Below are 19,314 nucleotides of genomic sequence, written 5' to 3'. Positions count from 1 at the left end.
AGTTTATATAGAGAGACAGGAGAGTTTCTGCCATGAGTTAAGGTGAGACACGAATACCTTGCCTCAAGCGGCATCTCCCCAGAAGTTACCAGGGGCAGCAAAAAGCCACTCCTGGTAATTTCGAGAGCCGAATTTCCAGTATTCGGCTTTTCTAGTGCAGAGAGCGAAATTTCACCCCTCTATGCTAGCGATGCGGCACCCCCCCCCCCGGTGATTGTATGGTAAGCGCGACGGGCAGGGTGAGGACGGCATTTTAAACTCTGCCTCAGGCTGGCGCGCACCTGAACAGAGATATGGGACCCGTTACCCTGAATGCTCGGGACTTGGTGTTTTCAGTAATTTGGCTCTTCATGTCTTAAGTCTACTAGAAAATAATGTAAAAATTAAATAAACCCAATAGGCTAGTTTTGCTTCCAAAAAGGAGTAATTTTAGCTCAAGTACAGGGTACTGTTTTATTATTACAGAGAAAATTTTTTTATTGTTTTATTGTTAAATTTTAAAAAATATGGATTATGGGAGATGTCCTTTCCATTATTAAAAACTTTGTGGATAATGGATTTCTTGTTGAAGGATCCCATACCTGCACATACAAACAGGTTAATTGGCTCCTAAAAAAACAGACCCAAGTGTGCGTGAATGTGATAGGAACTTAAGGGTCAGGGCACACAGGCAGATTCGGGAAGATTTGTCACCGGGCGACTAATCTCCTCTTCTTCGGGGCGACTAATCTTCCCCCGAACTGCCTCCCTGTCGGCTAAAATGTAAATCATGGAGTGATTCGTTTTCCGAAGTCGTCCGGTGTCCTCGTGAGGTGACTTTGGAAAACAAATTGCGCAGAGTGCCACCCCGCCTGCGATTTACATTTTAGCTGGCGGGAAGGCAGTTCAGGGAGATTAGTCGCCGGGCGACTAATCTCCCTGAATCTGCCTGTGTGCCCTGACCCTAAAAAGTACAAAACAGTCAGTTGTAACAAAATGAACCAAGTTAAACTTTTATTAACAAAAAAAAAACAAAAGCAAACAAACATAAGTTACCCCAAACCCTGAATGATGTATCAGGTGTACATTGCAGTCAAGCAAACTTTCAGCTCTTCGTATCTAAGAGACAAGGCAGTAAAATTGGTTTCCTTCACATTTCCCCATTATAATCATTACTCTTCTGTTTTAATTCCTCCATACCTGAAGCATGACAGAAATATTCCAGTTCCCTGCAGTGCAGTAATTCCTATGAAAGAAAAGCTCAACTGTGCAATTGTGTTACTGCTATTATTTATTAAAGGTACAGTGCACTGGTAGTAACAAAACTGCAGAGTCGAGCTCTGTTCCTTTCCCAGCATTCTCTTCTGCCACCACAAACAGGAGTTGCTATTTAACCCTTCATGCTTAAGGGTCCTCAAACCTTCAATGCTTAAGGGTCCTGAACACAAATCCTCTTATAAAGGCGGTACCCCACGCAACCTGCGGATGATATTGGCTAAAGTCTTGGCCAGGCCACCACCTTTTCTATCTTCAACCTGAAATGTCCTGGTGAGCAGATTGTAGAAGGAGCCATAGCCCACGGCCACCACAGTGCAAGTTAGGCAGATGACATTGTAGGGCATGCTGAAGTCTGGAGTGGGAAGGTTAACCAGCAAGGGTTCTGTGTACAGACGCATGAAGTAGCTAGAACCATCTGATGATGGAAACCTGCAGAGAAGGATGGGGGTGGGTTAAAACCAGTTATAATTGATCTAAATCATTTTGGCTAGCACAATATCCACACTTGGACTCTTACTAGTGGAGCAACCACATTGATATGACATCCATTAAATCTTAATTTTTTCCCAGTTATATAGAATACATGTGGATCACAACCGGGACAGGTTAGACAGACAATACCAATCTTTAAGGGATACAGTCATGGAAAAACGTGTTTTTTCCAAAACACATTAGTTAATAGTGTTGCTTCAGCAGAATTCTGCACTGAAATACATTTCTCAAAAGAGCAAACAGATTTTTTTTTAAATTCAATTTTGAAATCTGATGGGGCTAGACATTTTGTCAGTTTCCCAGCTGCCCCCAGTCATGTGGCTTGTGCCTGCACTTTGGGATGGAATTACTTTCTGGCAGCCTGTTATTTCACCTACTTAATGTAACTGAATGTGTCTCAGTGGGACTTGGCTTTTACTATTGAGTGCTGTTCTTAGATCGACCAGGCAGCGGTTGTCTTAGGGAGCTGCTATCTGGTTACCTTCCCATGTGATATCACTCCAACTTGCAGTACAGCAGTAAAGAGTGATTGAAGTTTATCAGAGCACAAGTCACATGACTGGGGGCAGCTGGGAAACTGACACTATGTCTAGCCTGATGTCAGATTTCAAAATTGAATATAAAAAAAAAAAAATGTGTTTGCTCTTTTGAGAAATGGATTCCAGTGCAGAATTCTGCTGGAGCAGCACTATTAACTGATGCGTTTTGAAAAAAACATGTTTTCCCATGACAGTATCGCTTTAAAGAAACAGTAACATCAAAAAAATAAAAAAAAGTGTTTTAAAATAATAAAAATATAAAGCAGTGTTGCCCTGTACTGGTAAAACTGGTGTTTCATGATATTTTCATGATATTTGTGTTGCTTCAGTAACTACTATTGTTTATATAAATAAGCTGCTGTGTAGCAATGGGGGCAGCCATTCAAAGGAGAAAAGGCTCACATTACAAAACAATTCAATTTCCGCCGTTGCTATATATCAGCTGGTTTATATGAACTATAGTAGTGTTTCTGAAGCAAACAGATCAGTTTTACCAGTGCAGGGCAACACTACATGATATTTTCATTACTTGTAAAACACTAATTTTTTTGGAGTTACTGTTCCTTTGACCGTGTTAAACAAACGGCATGTTAACCCCTGGTAAATAGTGCAACCCCAAGCCTGCTGGCAAACTTACAGAGTGCTGAAGAGAGTGCTTTCCTCCAGCTCATCTGTCTTTTGGTTGATAACGCTGGGAATGAGCACGCTCAGAACTGAGGGACTGAAACAGAATAAAGATACACAGTTACAAATGAGAAGACTGTCCCGTAACCTTTAACATACATTATATCCCTGATATTAAGGATAACTTACCTTTAAAAGGGGCATTATATGGTCATTTTTAGGTTCCTCCTACAGACCTCCTATTATGTTATAATCCCATTACATAGCATGACACAACAACATGTTTCATAACTACTTTCATACCTACAATTCTTTGATAATATCAAAGCCCATAAGTGTGTGCAGCACAGTGTGAATTGCTCATGTATGGCTATACATTCCACATCATCTGCCTGCAGCATAACCTACCTGATGTAGAAGCCATGGTTAGGATCAGGGGGGTATTCTGTCCATTTCAGCAGCGCCCTCTCAAACTGGATGCTGATTTTAGTAACAGAGTTCGGAGGCAGCTGTATCAGCATCTCTAACAAGTGTGGGCGCTGACGATCCTTCGCTGGCTCATAATGGATGTAGCCTGGAGGAACAGCAATAGCATGACTATATGTACAGAATAGCACCCCGTCATTTACATGAAATTTATCAAGCCTTTAATTTTAAATCTATTCCTTTTGGTCATCTGGTTACCAGACACTGAACTATTATAATAATCCAACAATCTCTCCTGGTTTTACTTAAAGGGGTTGTTCACCTTTGTAACAAAATGACAAATCTAACAGTTCACATGAATAGAACAAACTTTTCCATAGAAATAGTTAACAGAAAAAGTACAGTTCAAGAGATATTCACCTCAGAAGTGTCCCTGTACTAATCCTTCAGTTCCACACAGACCCTGTGCTGGGAGGGGGTCACTGACCCCCAAAAACACTACAGTGTTCACTTCCTCTTCCTTATTTGACATCACACATTGTACTGGCAGCTAACTTAACTCCTATTGGCTATGTCTGCTGTCAATCTGCCACTGCTTCCTGTGCTGGGCTGTGCTGGGGAATTTGAGCAGCATTCAGGTACTGAAGAGAAACCGTTACAAGTTTGTGAGAGGGAGGGGGAGTGTGGGCTGTGTGCTGCAGAGACTTCAACTGTGCAGATGGGGGGGGGGGGGATCGAGGTGCTTGGGACCTGGAGTTTTACGGATAATGGATCTTTCCATAATTTGGATCTTCATACCTTAAGTCTACTAGAAAATCATGTAAACATTAAATAAACCCAATAGGCTGGTTTTGCTTCCAATAAGGATTAATTATATCTTAGTTGGGATCAAGTAGAAGCTACTGTTTTATTATTACAGAGAAAAAAGAAATAATTTTTAAAATGGATACTATGGGAGATGACACTTGTACTTTCCAGAAACATATTATTTGGGGGGGGGGGGGCATGTATTTTGTGTATTTACCTCATAAAAAATCATTATTCAGCAGCTGACTATTTGTATGAGCTTGAGGCTTTCCAAATGAGTTGAATTTTTGTGCATAAAGTAAAATATTTTTCGGGTATAGATCCCTATATCATGAAAAATATAACTTTTTAATTTTTTGGTATTTAGAGCTCTAAATCTTGTTCCAGAAGTTAAACACTTAAAAAAGGTATGGTTTTCCTAGGTAAATTACCGCCCCCCCCTGGGAGAGCGCACAAAATCACTTAGGGTTTCCACCTCACCCTTTAAAAACCAAACACATATGAAATCCACAGCCTGCATGGCTAATTAGCAATTAATTTAGATGCATGATACATGGCTGCACAGAAATCAGTTCAGTCTGCAGCATCTAAATGAGTTGATAATTAGCCATGCAGGCTGTGGATTTCATATGTGTTTGGTTTTAAAAGGGTGAGGTGGCAGCCCTACTGTCCCTGCTAGATGTGTAAGTTACATACGTTTCTAAGCAAGTCAGTGGTGGTTTTGTTGCAATTTTGTAAATAACCGACATTATGCTTAATGCCAAAGGTATTAAAAGATAAAAATATAGAAAAGCCAGTATTTATTCCCAGAAAAGGTTGCACCCCTTTGGCACTCCATTCAGTTTTAGTCTAGGCAGAAGGAGAGTGCCAGAATTGGGAGAACAATGTTGCTCCTTCCTTTTCTGCAGGATTTGTCTGCATGGCTGTGTGATTGTTTATTACAAGGCAGGTTTGTTTATATGCTGCGTCTGTTAACCTCTGCCATTACAATTGAGTAATCAACCAATGACCATTCAAATTATGTGACTGGTTACAGTTCACAAGCACCCAATAAATTACTAGGAGGAGGGCAGTATCAACATCCAATAGGAAACAAGTAAGGGCAAAGCCTGGGCATGATGATGTCATCATATAGGAAGTTCTTGGTGTGTCAGGTTCAAAATAGGCCACTCCCATCACTTCAGAAAACTGGTCTGAGAGACAGGAGAAGGACTGAGTTAATAGGTATAAAAATTAGCTTTTACAATGGCATTTTTACTTTTTGTTATGGAAAATGTTTTTTCTGACACATTGAGAGCATTGTCAGTGGTTTCATAAGATTTGTACATTGAAGGTGAACAACCCCTTTAAGGATTGCAGGAGAATTACATAGTTCATAGCTGAACAGTGTCATACACATTGCTTAGTGAACAGATCAGTTTCCGAAAAGGATCCTCCTATTTAAACAGTGGTGTAACACACTATTTGGCTGCTTCTAACAATAAAATCAGAATGCCTGCCTAGGGAAACATTTTACCTAGAGTAAGTTATATACTGTATATGCCCAGACCATAAAAAACACTTCCGGTTAGTCACAATGCACCTGGGTGGTTATTTACTAAACTCCGAAAGCTAAAAACCCAAAAAATGTTGTTGTTTTTTTTTAGTATAAAATTCCAATTTTTAGTGGAAAGAAGAAAAAACAAAACATTTTTCGGGATTTTATTATACCCCGAGGATGGAGAAAGTCTGAATTCAAAAATCCGACATCTCAGAACTTTCCGAGGTTGCATAGAAGTCAGTCCCAAAGATTTTTTGATCTGTGCTGGGTTTCGTGCAATAATCCGAAGATTTCGTGATTCTTGGGCAAAATCTGAGTTTTCAGGTAGAAAATCTGAAAAATTCGTACAATACGTTTTTTTCGCAATTTTTTCCCCCAAACAAAATTTTCAGCAAAGTATCGATAAATATGGAGAAAAAATCTGTACGGATTTGGTCAAAGTTTTTTTCCAGAAAATATTGATATAAATTCAGATTTTGATAAATGGGCCTCCCGGAGGGCGGATACACGTAAGCATATCTGTATTTAAACTTGATGGTGTGAGCTGCAATATTACTTCACTTTGATAGTACAGTATAAGAAGAAAAAAAAAAAAAATTGTTGTGAGGGCCTGGTTTCTCTGCATACATTATTTATGTACATGCATTCTACTTTAGTAGAGCTGCATAATCTGCTGGTACAGTGTACTATAAATTAACAGATACAAATGGCTCGAGATTTAAAGGAATTGTTCAGTATAAAAATAAAAACTGGGTAAATAGGCTGTGCAAAATAAAAAATGTTTCTAATAGTTAGTTAGGCAAAAATGTAATGTAGAAAGGCTGAAATGTCTAACATAATAGCCAGAGTTAGTCAGCGGCTGGGGGGGGCACATAGGACATAACCGTTCAGTGAGTTTGCAATTGATCTTTAGCATTTAGCTCAGATTCAAAAGCAACATTTATGACTCATGTGCCCCCCCCCCCAAATCTCTGATTGGTTACTGCCTGGTAACCAATCAGTGGAAACCAAGAGAGCTGAAAAGCAGGAAGTAGTGTTCTGGCTATTATGTTACACATCCAGTCACTCCAGCCTTTATACATTACATTTTTGGCTAACTAACTATATTAGAAACATTTTTTTTATTTTGCACAGCCTATTTACCCAGTTTTTATTTTTATACTAAATTCCTTTAAAGCAGGAAAAGCTTTCACGGAATACTTACTGGGCTTGTTCTCCTTGCCCTTGGTGGTGATGGTCAATGTGTGCACATACAGGCGGAGGTACCAAGGCACAGTTTCCAGCAGCATAACAGGGTAGGCTCTGTACGGGTGATTGTTAAATACCATAGTATTGATCACTCCAGTCTGCAGCCCATATCCACTCACATATCGTTGGGCATGGAAGAGGGGAGGCTGTAGCTGGCCTGGTACAAAGTGAATATGATTAATGTACAGTTTAACTTACTCCTTGATGAAATCTCTGCGCACCACCAGCCTGTAGGCCTTTATAAGCCAGTGTTCATACCTGACTCGGTGGTCCGTCCTTTCCACTTAAGGGCTACATTTAGATTCCTAGATGTGGAGAAAACGCCCTGCTGTGAAAGGTCATATTCAGCATACACTCTGCGGTCTCCGTGAACCACCACCTGTCTTTCCAAAGATGTAGCAGGGTTCAGCTCAAAAAGATCAACTTCCTGTAGAAAAAGGAACAAGTTTAATCAAACTCTATAAGTGGTCTTCAACCTTTATATGTTACCAAGCATGTCAAAACCAAACAGATAAAGATCATAGGGATCACCCAGTATGTCAGGAAGAAAGGTGCCACTAGAAGGAATAATTTCATTTAAAAGGGGTGGTTCACCTTTAAAGAGATACTGGCAATTCAATTGCTTTAAATATATCTTAACTATCTTAGCATGAGCTTTATAATTTTGCCATAAAAGTCCTTCTTGGAACTTTTACATTAAAGGAATTGTTCAGTGTAAAAATACATTAATACTTTGAAAAGCTTTTTTTTTTTTTTCAGTATCACTTTAAGTTAACTTTTCATATGTTCTAAGCAACTTTTCAATTGGTCTTCATTATTTATTTTGTATAATTTAATCATTTGCCCCTTTTCATATTAGCCTTTCCAGCTTTCAAATGGGGGGGGGGGGTCACTGACCCCATCTAAAAATCAAATGATCTGTAAGGCTACAAACGTATTGTTATTGCTACTTTTATTACTCATTTTACTATCAGGCCTCTCCTATTCATATTCCAGTCTCTTATTCAAATCAATGTATGGAATTTGGACCCTAGCAAGCTGAAACTGCAAACTGGAGAGCTGCTGAATAAAAAGCTAAATAACTCAAAAATCACAAATAATAAAAATTGAAAACCTACTGCAAATTTTCTCAGAATATCATTCTCTACGTCAGGAGCACCCATACTTTACTAATGCCGGATCTACTTTTAGTACACGTCTCATTATGATCTACATCCATTGTTAGCATTCTGTTCCATGGAAAATTTTACTTAAATATTCTTTTATGAGAAAATGTATAGTTATATTTAAACATCTATTTCTTATGTAACCTTAACATAAACAAATATCTGAATGAAAAGCATGAAACAGGAGGGTGATTTAGACAAACTTGTTTGTTGACAGTGTCTTGAGATCTACTGATCACCAGCTCAAGGTCTACTGGTAGATCCCGATCTACCTTTTGGGCACCCCTGCTCTACATGATACTAAACATTAAAGTGATACTGTCATGGGAAAACGTGTTTTTTTTCAAAACGCATCAGTTAATAGTGCTGCTCCAGCAGAATTCTGCACTGAAATCCATTTTTCAAAAGAGCAAACAGATTTTGTTATATTCAGTTTTGAAATCTGACATGGGGCTAGACATATTGTCAATTTCCCAGCTGCCTCCAGTCATGTGACTTGTGCTCTGATAAACTTCAATCATTCTTTACTGCTGTACTGCAAGCTGGAGTGATATCACCCACCTTCCCCAGCAGTCTAACAACAGAACAATGGGAAGGTAACCAGATAGCAGCTCCCTAACACAAGATAACAGCTCCCTGGAAGATCTGCAAGAACAGCACTTAATAGTAAAAGCCAAGTCCCACTGAGACTGATTCAGTTACATTAAGAAAGAGAAATAACAGCCTGCCAGAAAGTAATTCCATCCTAAAGTGCAGGCACAAGTCACATGACTGGGGCAGCTGGGAAACTGACAAAATGTCTAGCCCCATGTCAGATTTCAAAATTGAATATAAAAAAAAATCTGTTTGCTGTTTTGAGAAACGAATTTCGGTGCAGAATTCTGCTGGAGCAGCACTATTAACTGATGTGTTTTGGAAAAAATGTTTTTCCATGACAGTATCCCTTTAACTTAAAGGTGGAAAGCCCCTTTTATTCTTTATAGACTGGAATTTCTAATCAAACTAAAAGAAATGCAGTTCAAGCCATATACTGCCACTTATACAGGTTGCTAGTTAATGACACTACTAGTATAACATATAGTATAATAATGTATCCCCGGCTACTGCAGGCTCCTGGTAACCAAGTAAAGCCAACAATACCAGGCTTACTAGAAGAGGAGGATTCACATTCCCTTCCCTGGTCACAATACTCTCAAAACTTTAAGTCCATTCTAGAAATGATTAGGGATGTACTAAATCTAGGATTCGATTTGGGATTTGGCCTCCTTTTTCAGCGTGATTCGAATTTGGCCAAATCCAAAAATTTTTTAGCCTAAAATAGCGGATTCAGTGGATCCCTAGAAATTATTTTAAAGGCTTTGAGTTTACCTTTCCCCAGCCAGAAGTGTCAACGTAGATTTTACTTTGTGATGCAAGAGGACACGCCTCGGTTACAGTACGCGAAAACATTTTAAAAATAGACCAATCTACAAAACAAAAATAAAAGTTATGCATTTCTTAAGAAATGTAACCAATAGATAAAAATTTCACAGATACTACTAATATTCAGTTAACTTGTGGTCACAGGAAAGGGGCCAGACCATGGGGTCGGTTGTTCTTCTGTAGTGTTTAGACAACCACCTTCCCAGCTGCTCTTCTACTTATTGCTGCTGGGGGGGGGTAAGGGTCTCCCCTGCAAAAAAAAGTTGGATGGGTCCAGTGCGCACAGCATTTCTTCCCCCAACTAAGCTGTCTGCTCCCCCACTCTGCGCAGTGGTATGCAGGAGAGCAACTGGGTAGAGGATGCAGTTAAGGGGGGAATGCTGTTCAGGCCCCTTCAATTATTTTTTTGCGGGGAGCAGTACATTTTAGATACACCACTAAACATCAGATAAGAATATATTTCACTGATGGCTCCCTCTTGATCCAATAAGGAACTGCTAAAGAAAGAAGCATGGTGGATACGTTGCCTAGAAACCATGGAGCCCCATGGCCTAAATCGTGAATACGATTTGCACTCTATATTCCGCTAAATTTGTTTTTAACTGGAATTTTTATTTATGTTTTTAATATTACAGATTTTGGACAAAGAAATAGCAGCATAGATATGGAGAAGGAGGCTCCATCAACAAAACAAAATGTAGTATGATTAAATCTTTTTGTGATCTGTAATTTGTGATATATGTAAGGATTGAGCCACAAGATGGCGCTATACAAAGTACTATAAAAGTGTGTAACCATGTGTGAAACATTAACTTGATAAAGGGCCATGCGGCTTGAAACGTTGTTGCAATTGTCCAGATGTTAAAGCCATGAAGTTCCAATAAAGGCTTTTTTAAAAATAATCTTCGAGACTGGTGCTGTCTACTGTGATTTTGGGATACTAAAGCCTGGCGGAAGTGGACGCCAATTGACGCGCACCTGGTCGTCATATTAAAAATCCGAGTGGTGAGTGCTGGCTGACTTTGTGTATATGATCCCTCTTGATCCAAACCAAATCTCTACTGAGAACACCTGAAGAAATTGTGATTTCAGTGACAGATCAGCTCATTAATTGTTATTGCATAAGAAGAAAAAAAAATCCAACAACAATTGCCAAAAACAGCCAACTGTGTATTTTGTTACCTCGTTTTCCCAGCCCACTGGAATACATATCGAACACTACAGTGAGGGCTTGCCTCAACTCCCAGGAGACACTCGAACAATCTGCATTCTGAAAGAGAGAAGTTTTTCTTTCTGTACTCAGTCAAAAACAAATATCAGACCTTATTTTCCAGTTATACCAAGGTAAGCTGCCAACACCAAAATTGGCAGCTTATTGGCACTCTCCCCTCTGAGCAACATGTCTCTGTTCATTCTGTCTTCATGCAGAAGATGGAGTCAGTTTTTCATTGACAGTTAGTTAGGGGGTTGCACCATTAACCTAGGTGCTCACTCTTTAAAAAATGAACGGCTCTGATGGAAATCCTGTTTCTCCGCATGCAGGGTGTCTGCCAGAGTGTTATTTTGCTGCCTTTTGTTTAGCTGGAATTGGTTATTTGAGTTATTCTGCTAAAATGTATTAGACCGACCTGTCAATCAAAACCTGATCCAGACCTCAGCATGAAGAGTGAGATACTGAAGATTAACTTGATTCTTTCTTAAAAATGGTACAGAATTTTTAATTGATTGCATTTAAAAAAGTGTCTTATTTCAGTGGGATAAAGCTTATATTACATTTTCACGATAAATCCCATTAAATTGGCAGCCTTGCCAAATGAGCAGACCATGTCTGACCAAAAATTATAATTATACTGTTCAAATAGCATTTAAAGCTCTATGTTATGTAATAGGAGGATAAAATAGTACTTACTTGGCAAATTGGCCTTATGTGCACAGACTGGGAGTGGTAACTGCTGTGATACAAGCGCTCAGCTTTCAGAAGAGATGCCAGGCCGGCCTGTGTGGAGAAGTAGAAGCAAAGTTACAGGGGAGCAGAAAAAGAAAGTAGTGACATAGGCCTATAGGAAAAACATAGAAATGCTGGCATGAGAGGACACAGGAAGCCACTGAATGATGGGAGCTATAGGAAGAAGCTGGAAGGTGTGACAGTCATATACATGAGGAAAAACAGCGTGTAAATAAAGGGAATGTTTTTGATTGCAAAGTTACAATACCTTGGACCCACAAGGCAGCAGTTTCTTCCATGGAGTTAGATTTTCTGTGCAAACTATCTCTCTGGGAAGGGTAGCATATCTAAGCAGGCGATGATCTGTAACTGTAGGAAAGGTCAAGAAATGAAACAATACGTTATCTGTGCCAGTCCTTCACCTATTCAGGATACACATAAAATCATACCCGGCACTTTATATCTTGTCCCTCCCACTTATCTACGCATAAGGGTTATTTTAATGGTAAATCCACTAATCAGAAGATGCTCTGTAGTCATTGCATACTCACTGTTGGCCACTCCAAGGGGCTTGAAGGATGCGGTCGGAGTAACTGTGTTGGTAGAGTCGATGAAGTTCAGAGAGGCACAGAAAATCCCAGATAAGATGTTGCTGAGCTCTTTCCAATTTTTATTAACACTACAAACAAAAACAATACATACAGTACTACATTAATGAAAAGAAATTCAATAATAGCTATTTGTGAATGTGTAGGAATATACAGAGGTGCTAAGCAAGCAGTCACCATGCACAGGCTGTGTTTTATATTGGTCAGGGCAACCCCCATACACACATGCATTCCACTTTCCATTGTACGTAAAGGGGAACTGCACCCATAAAATATATTTGCATAATAGAGGTAAATATTATTCTTCACAACCTTCCAGTATACATTCACTAAACTCTATCAATGTGTAAATTGTAGAGGAGTCACTATTTGTTTTTCCCTTTTGATCTCTGGTTCTGATACTTGAAAGAGGAAAGGGAAAATATGCCCCTGCTTTTTGACAAGAGCTTATTTAGTCTGGCTGACGTAGACAGAGGTGCATAAACGCTATCTGAACTTCCAGATATAAATATAAATGTATTTTTTGCACATGCCCGATTCCACAAATTGAAAAGAAGACTATGAAAGGATACTGACCATGCCCCAAGGCTCACAGTGTCATGCAACTCCTCCCTTACCCTTTTCTATTGTGAACCGATGGATTCTGGGATTTGAAATCCCTCTGCTTTCCGCAGCAGGTTGTATACAGATTCTCTGGAAAGCTGAGGGAACTTTAAGTCCTGGAATCCATCGATTCACAATGGAACAAGTTGTGAGAATGGGTTGCAAGACACTGTGAGCCTAAGGGGGGTTCGGAAATGGTTTTAAGGAGTCCAAATATTATAGTTTCCTTTCAGGCTATGGAATGTCTGTGTGGCAAAGAAAACAGAGATATTGATCATTTATTGTAGATATTGTATAGGTGCAAAGATGTAGCATATAACCAGTTACATATGCATTAGGAATTGCAGGTCTTTTACATGCCATATTTAGATCAACGTCAGAGCTGTTAGCAACTCACTCAGTGACGGAGTCCTGAAACCAGACCCAGAGTTCTGCTCCAGTAGGGGCCTGCAGGAGAGGGGGGCCCCATGACTTTGTACGCCAAAATCCCTGGGTGAAGGAGAGGTGCAGTTCCTGAATGGAGTACTTTGAGATCAGCTGGCCCAGCACTTTAGGGAAGATCCTGTAGTGAGAGACTGATGGGAGTAATGATTTAGATGTTGCCCAACACATGAAATTAAGAGAGTGCACATTGAGTTGTCTGTGTATATATCCGTATAATACACAAGCGTCATGAATATCCTGTGAATTATATCTTTATGAATGGTGCTTAGTGATGTCATCGGTTATAATTGGAGCTTAGTGGTGTCATTTTTGTCACACGACTCACTGAAACATGTGCATCATATTTAAATATAGTAACCCCTGCTGCAAAATATGAGGATATTAGAAGTCATAAAAAAAGGGGAGGACGGCACTCCGATACGTGGAATATGCTTTTTATTCCAGATTCATACAAGGATCCAACGCCCTACGCGTTTCGGGAATCACTCCCTTAATCATAGGCATACACCTTGGACCAAACAGACAGGTTATATACAAAACATGAATAGCGGCCCCTACTGGGCTCAATGTAATAATACAATTTAAAACACATATACTTTATTATCTATTAAAACCAGTCTACTAAATGTCAAAACCTCATTTTCCATGTTAAAAACAGACAATCCTTGTAGAAATGTGTGAGTTTGGCTAAACACCCTGGAGAATGGGTAGCCGGTAATTAATGCATTAATAATTCATAATCAACGAACAAGAAGTAAACCTTTACAATAAAAAAGGTTTCAAAAATGCATATATATATATATAATGTATTTAGATATGAAAAAAGTAGAAAGATGTAAATGGGGAAGCATCAATAGTAATGAAAAAATAATAAGCAAAAAACAAAATGAAAAATAGGAAATCTGTAATAAGGAGGGTAGGAGAGAGAAATATTTATTGCTAAATACCACTCCAGTTAGGAGCCTCAGCACCTTAGTATAGATATAATAAAAATCATGTCTAGTGTTCAGGCCATTAGGTAACCTAGTCACCAATTTTAGGATCCAGAACGCCTCTCTCAGATTTAAGAAATGCTCGGCATCTCCACCCCTAGGGGGTAGTTTCACCTGTTCAATAACTTTAACCGACAGATCACGGATTCCTTTATTCGAGCATAGTGCAAAATGTTTACCAACGGGAGTCCCCTCATCCTTATTCTCAATCGATCTAATGTGCTCTCGTATCCTTTCTTTTAAACAGCGGGTAGTGCGGCCCACATATTGCTTATTGCAACTTAAACATTCCAATAAATAAACCACATTCTTGGTATTGCAATTAAAAAAGCCATTGCTGTGGAACACCTTACCCGTTGTTCTAGATCTGAAAGTCGCCCCCGTGGAGATAACTTTACAGGTTTTACAAATATTAGCCCCACATCTATAGCTACCCTTCGTGGACAGCCAGTTACCCCTGTGGCTCTCCCTTCCTGTAACCACTAGGCTGGGCGCCAGCATTTTCCCTAAAGTGGGTGCTTTCCTTGAGACACATTTGACGTTAGTGGCAGATAAACCTCCTGACAATTTTTCGTCGTTGTACAGTATTGGAAGGTATCTTCTGACAACATTACAGATTTTCCCAAACTCCTCACTGTACTCTGTGATAAAAAAATATATCATTATTAATCCCATTAGTGTTCAAATCCCGATTTGGACTGGCCAAGGTATGAGATCTTTCATTGATGCGAATTTTACTCGCTTTATCACATGATGTTTTAATCATCTCGTTGGTATATCCACGCCTCAATAGTCTATGTCCCAAAAGCCCTGACTGTTCGTTAAAGGTGGTGTCCTTGCTGCAATTTCTCCTATATCTAACAAATTGACTGTAGGGTATACCTCGTATAGTATGCTTGGGGTGGCAACTGTTAGCCCTTAAAATAGTGTTCCCCGCAGTGGGTTTCCTAAAAATGTTGGATTCAATTTTACCTGTGAATATATCACCTTCCAGTGTAAGATCCAAAAAATTGATCTCTGATTTGTTGTAATCAAGTGAAAACTGAAGGTTGTGTCGGTTAGTGTTTAGATAAACGTGAAAATCATTAATCAATTCCTCCGGTCCATTCCAAATGAACAGAAGGTCGTCTATGTAGCGACCATACCAAATAATGTGCTCACGATAGGGGTTTTTACATCCATAGACGTTGGACCGCTCCCACCAACCCATGTAGAGGTTGGCATAGGTGGGGGCAAAGGAAGCCCCCATTGCGGTCTCCCGTCTCGATCCCCATCGAAAAGAAAAAAATTGTGCGTTAGAAGGAACTCCAGAACCAAGAGAGTGTAATATGTGAGGTCCCTTGTGAAATGTTGTGTATCCTTTAGAATTTCCGAAATAGCATGTATACCCAAATCATGTGATATAGTTGTATACAGTGATTTGACGTCCATTGATATCCATCTATATGTGTCCAGCCATGTCACACCAGACAGTCTATCCAACAGGTGTCCTGAATCCCTAATATAGGAGTCCAGCCTAGGGACAAGGGGCTTGAGACCTGTGTCAACCCAGTCGGAGAGGCCCTCATTGATTGACCCTATACTCGCAACGATGGGCCTCCCTTCAGGGGAAGTGCGGGATTTGTGGATCTTTGGGAGGTGGTGGAAAATCGGGACCACCGGCTGGTGTCTGACTAAATAGTCAGTGTCCCGAGAATCCACCACGCCCAAAGACACCCCATGGGCAACCAACCTCTCGATCGCTTTACTGTATTCCGATTGTGGGTTGGAAGGTAATTTAAGGTATGTTTCTTGATCATCAAGCTGTCTTCTAGCCTCATTTAGGTAGTCGGTGGTGTCCATCACCACCACACAACCACCTTTGTCCGCCTGTCTAATCGTAATCTCTGTATTTTCTCTGAGTGTATTAATAGCTTGCCTCTCCTCCTTGGACACATTTCCAGGAATTCTGCCGGTAATCCTGGCATTCAGCTTGGTAAGGTCATAGAAGTCATAGTTCCATGACCGGCCTTTGGACTTTGTCTGTGTTTTTATATGGTCCTGGAACTCCTCATTAACTTGTAATAGCCTTATATTTTACAATAGGGGTTACTTTATTTACTATATGGGAAACAGTCGCCGTTATGGAGTGCTTACCTCAAACCCTTCTGTTGTGCCAGGTGCTGTACCAGAGGAACCCTCCTGTCATAGGGTCATATACATATATCGAAGAAAATCACCAGTAACACGCTTTATAAGCCATAATAGTGCTAAAAGAGAAATTTATTTATTAGCCCACATCATACAAAAGGCAACGTTTCAGGCCCCTTGGGCTTGAGCACTACTACAGCTTATACAGTGTGTGCTGCTGCTGATTTTCTTCGATATGTTATATGGGAAAGTGACAGCTTAAATCAACATTATCAGTAACAGAGAAATATGACCTTACAGTTCCAAAATAGGCATAGGCACGTTTTAAAGTGATACTGACACGTTCCTATAAAAATCATAGGAACGTATCAGCATCAAGTAAATGCTGCACCAGGAATAGTTCTCCTTACAGCCCCCGCAAACCTGTGTTCCTCCGACACTGCTAAATGATCTTCTGTACCGGTTCAGTGACGCTGGGCTGCGTGCAGCGCGATCCTTCCATACGCTAATTCAGCCTATGGAAGGATCGCTCCGCCCCCCAGGCCAGCATCACTGAAGCAACGTGGGAGTATGGTTTTCCACTTTTTCTGGAAAAAAATACCGGCCTTCCTATATATTTATCTTTTTCCCCCCTATTAATAACATTGGAATCCACCATAATTTTTACCGGCCAGACCAGGAGGCAACCCTACGCGGAAGATAGAGATGTGCGGGCCGTCCTGAGACCCGTGGGTCGGGCCGACCCCTGTACAAAATGAGTGAGCTCTTCTCCTGCTCTCCCCGCCCTAGTACTGCCGGCTTCTGGCGCCCTGCCCCTTTTGTGACGTCACTGCAGGGCGGGTCTATAAATAAAAGGGAGCAGCGGGCCGGATGCGGGTGGGTTAGGAAGATCTGTTAGTAGTACTAGCCGGTCTGCTACACACAGGTTCGTGGGGCTGGGGGCAGCTTTGCGGGGAACTATTCTGGGTGCAACATTTACTTCATACTGACACATTCCTATGATTTTTATAGGAATGTGTCAGTATCGCTTTAAGTTAGTTAATGTTTTTAAGGCTCTGTTACTAGCCTTGGGAGCCCAGATGTACAACTCCCAGCAATCATCAACTTTTTATGAAGGGGCAAATCCATGCTGGGGGGTTATATAGTCCAGCTATATCAGGGGCAGAAGACTAAGAAACATGGCCCCTAGTGTCATCAGTCCCATCCTATATGCACTTCAGGGCAGAATCCTTACAGGAACAGCTTTTCCAGCAGTTACTGCACTACAACTCCCATCATGCTTAGCAAGAGGCTGTTGGATGCTGAACCCAGGGCAGGGCTGGAACTAGGCGCAGGCAGAAGAGGCACTAAGCTCAGGGGCGCCAGCCACATACCTCACAAGTAGCCTAGTCACTGACAAGGGTTAAGCTCTTTGACAACAGAGAGCAGCGCTCGTTTGCGCACATCCACTGCCCCCATTTGCGCAGACCGCGCGCCCTTGTTTGTGTACGGTTACGCGCGGGAGCCATTAATTACGCTCGTGCGCTCTCGTTTGCGCCTAGTTACGCGCGTGCGCCATTAATTACGATCTTGCGCCCTTGTTTGCGCACGGTTACGCGCGTGCGCCCTCGTTTGTGGGGGGCGCGCACTGCACTGGCTGAACCTGCTGTAACCCAGTGAGGTTAGACAGTATAATAATGAATGAATAGCCTTCAGGCCTTCCCATTTTCCTTACCTTTCTCCTTCCTCAGGTCGGAATCCAGGCGGGTCCGAAACTGAAAGGTGGCGGCGATGTCACCAGAGCGCAGCGGTGTGAGGAGCAGCTCCTCTCTGAAAGAATCACCCCCAGGCGGCTCGGCACACTGCCCAGTCCAGGCGCTGGCCCACAACACAGCAGCTAAAAGCACAGCGCCGGCCATCTTTCACCCTAGCAACCCTTCCGGTTCCCTTTGGGAACGACAGGGGATTAGCCAATCAGATACAGTCTGAACAGCTGTAACCAATGAAGTCTATCAAAAGCGGGGGTGGACTTTGACAGCCGGCGAATGGGCTAATCAGGTCAGGAAATGGGCTCAGCCAATCAGAGGATAGAGTGGAAACTGTGGCTGGACACCCCCCCCCAATAGCGAGGCCTTCTTGTTCCTTAACCAGCTAATATAATTTAATCACTAGAGGGCGCTCTTATTATAACAGCTCATGTCTGGGTTTGCTTTGCAATTCTGCTAGTCACATACACTGCTTTCAGTATGGCAGCCGCTAGTTCCTATCCCTGGAAAGGACCGTCCCTCTAGTGCAGGGATGGCCAGACTTTGCTCACTGGGATCTACTTTTGAGTGACGCCTGGCCCCCATCAGGAGATCTACTATGGTAATGCGCTGCAATTTTTGTGACCACGCCCATTTTGACCACACCTCCTCATTACCATATTACTTTTACAAAATTTGGCTGGTTATGAAAGTTTAAACACACTCCCTTTCCCTCCATGTTTGTTGATCAGCCCTCCCTTTCCCTCAGTGCTTGTTGCTGTCAGCTCTCCCTTCTGTGTCCCTGCTTGTTGCTGCTCACCTGCGTATATTAACATACGTGTAATCAATAAATTTGTGCGTCATACTCTGTCCCATTGCAATGACGCACAAGCCTGCCTGGAATAGCTGTGCCCAATTGTTCATTTAAAAAATAGTTTTTTTACTCTGCTCATGGGGCTGCTGCACTAAAAGAGCATTTCATAAAGCTGACATTAGTATGTTGTCCTTGCCATGCTTCATTCCAGCCCCCCCACTCCTCCCTATTAAGCATTGCTACTGTTGAACTCAGTACTTGAATGTGTTGGGAATTTTCAGTGACACCAACATCCCAGGATAGGGAATTATCCCCTCTTATAAAATTGAAATCCACTAATCCAATATATTAGGAGCCCACTGGGAGAGATTATTGACTCCAATGGAAAGGACACGGAGGAGTAAATGTTAACTATTTTATTTATTCAGTTCTATAAAGGTCTTGCTCAAATCTGAATCTGCGCAACTTGCAGCGAAGCGAAGTATAAACTTCCTGCAGTTGGTCTGTGTGATAAGAATTAAAGATGAACATTA

The 19,314-nt window shown here is 41.2% G+C and overlaps 1 protein-coding gene across 1 annotated transcript; it reads right to left on the bottom strand.

Annotated features, from left to right (window-relative positions):
• Positions 1-968: 968 nt before the first annotated feature.
• Positions 969-18,169, bottom strand: pigt.L (phosphatidylinositol glycan anchor biosynthesis class T L homeolog). Its single transcript, NM_001094573.1, is given in 12 exon segments — positions 969-1,686; positions 2,926-3,009; positions 3,321-3,486; positions 6,890-7,090; positions 7,192-7,360; positions 9,468-9,565; positions 10,704-10,791; positions 11,431-11,517; positions 11,735-11,835; positions 12,018-12,145; positions 13,075-13,252; positions 17,958-18,169. Coding segments are annotated over 12 exon segments (1,737 nt in total). The 5' UTR covers positions 18,142-18,169; the 3' UTR covers positions 969-1,433.
• Between the last annotated feature and the right edge of the window lie 1,145 nt (positions 18,170-19,314).

Source organism: Xenopus laevis, chromosome 9_10L (assembly GCF_017654675.1).
Source record: "Xenopus laevis strain J_2021 chromosome 9_10L, Xenopus_laevis_v10.1, whole genome shotgun sequence".
NCBI lineage: Eukaryota > Metazoa > Chordata > Amphibia > Anura > Pipidae > Xenopus > Xenopus laevis.
Note: the sequence above shows the minus strand (reverse complement) of the source record. Positions and strands in the feature narration are given on the sequence as shown.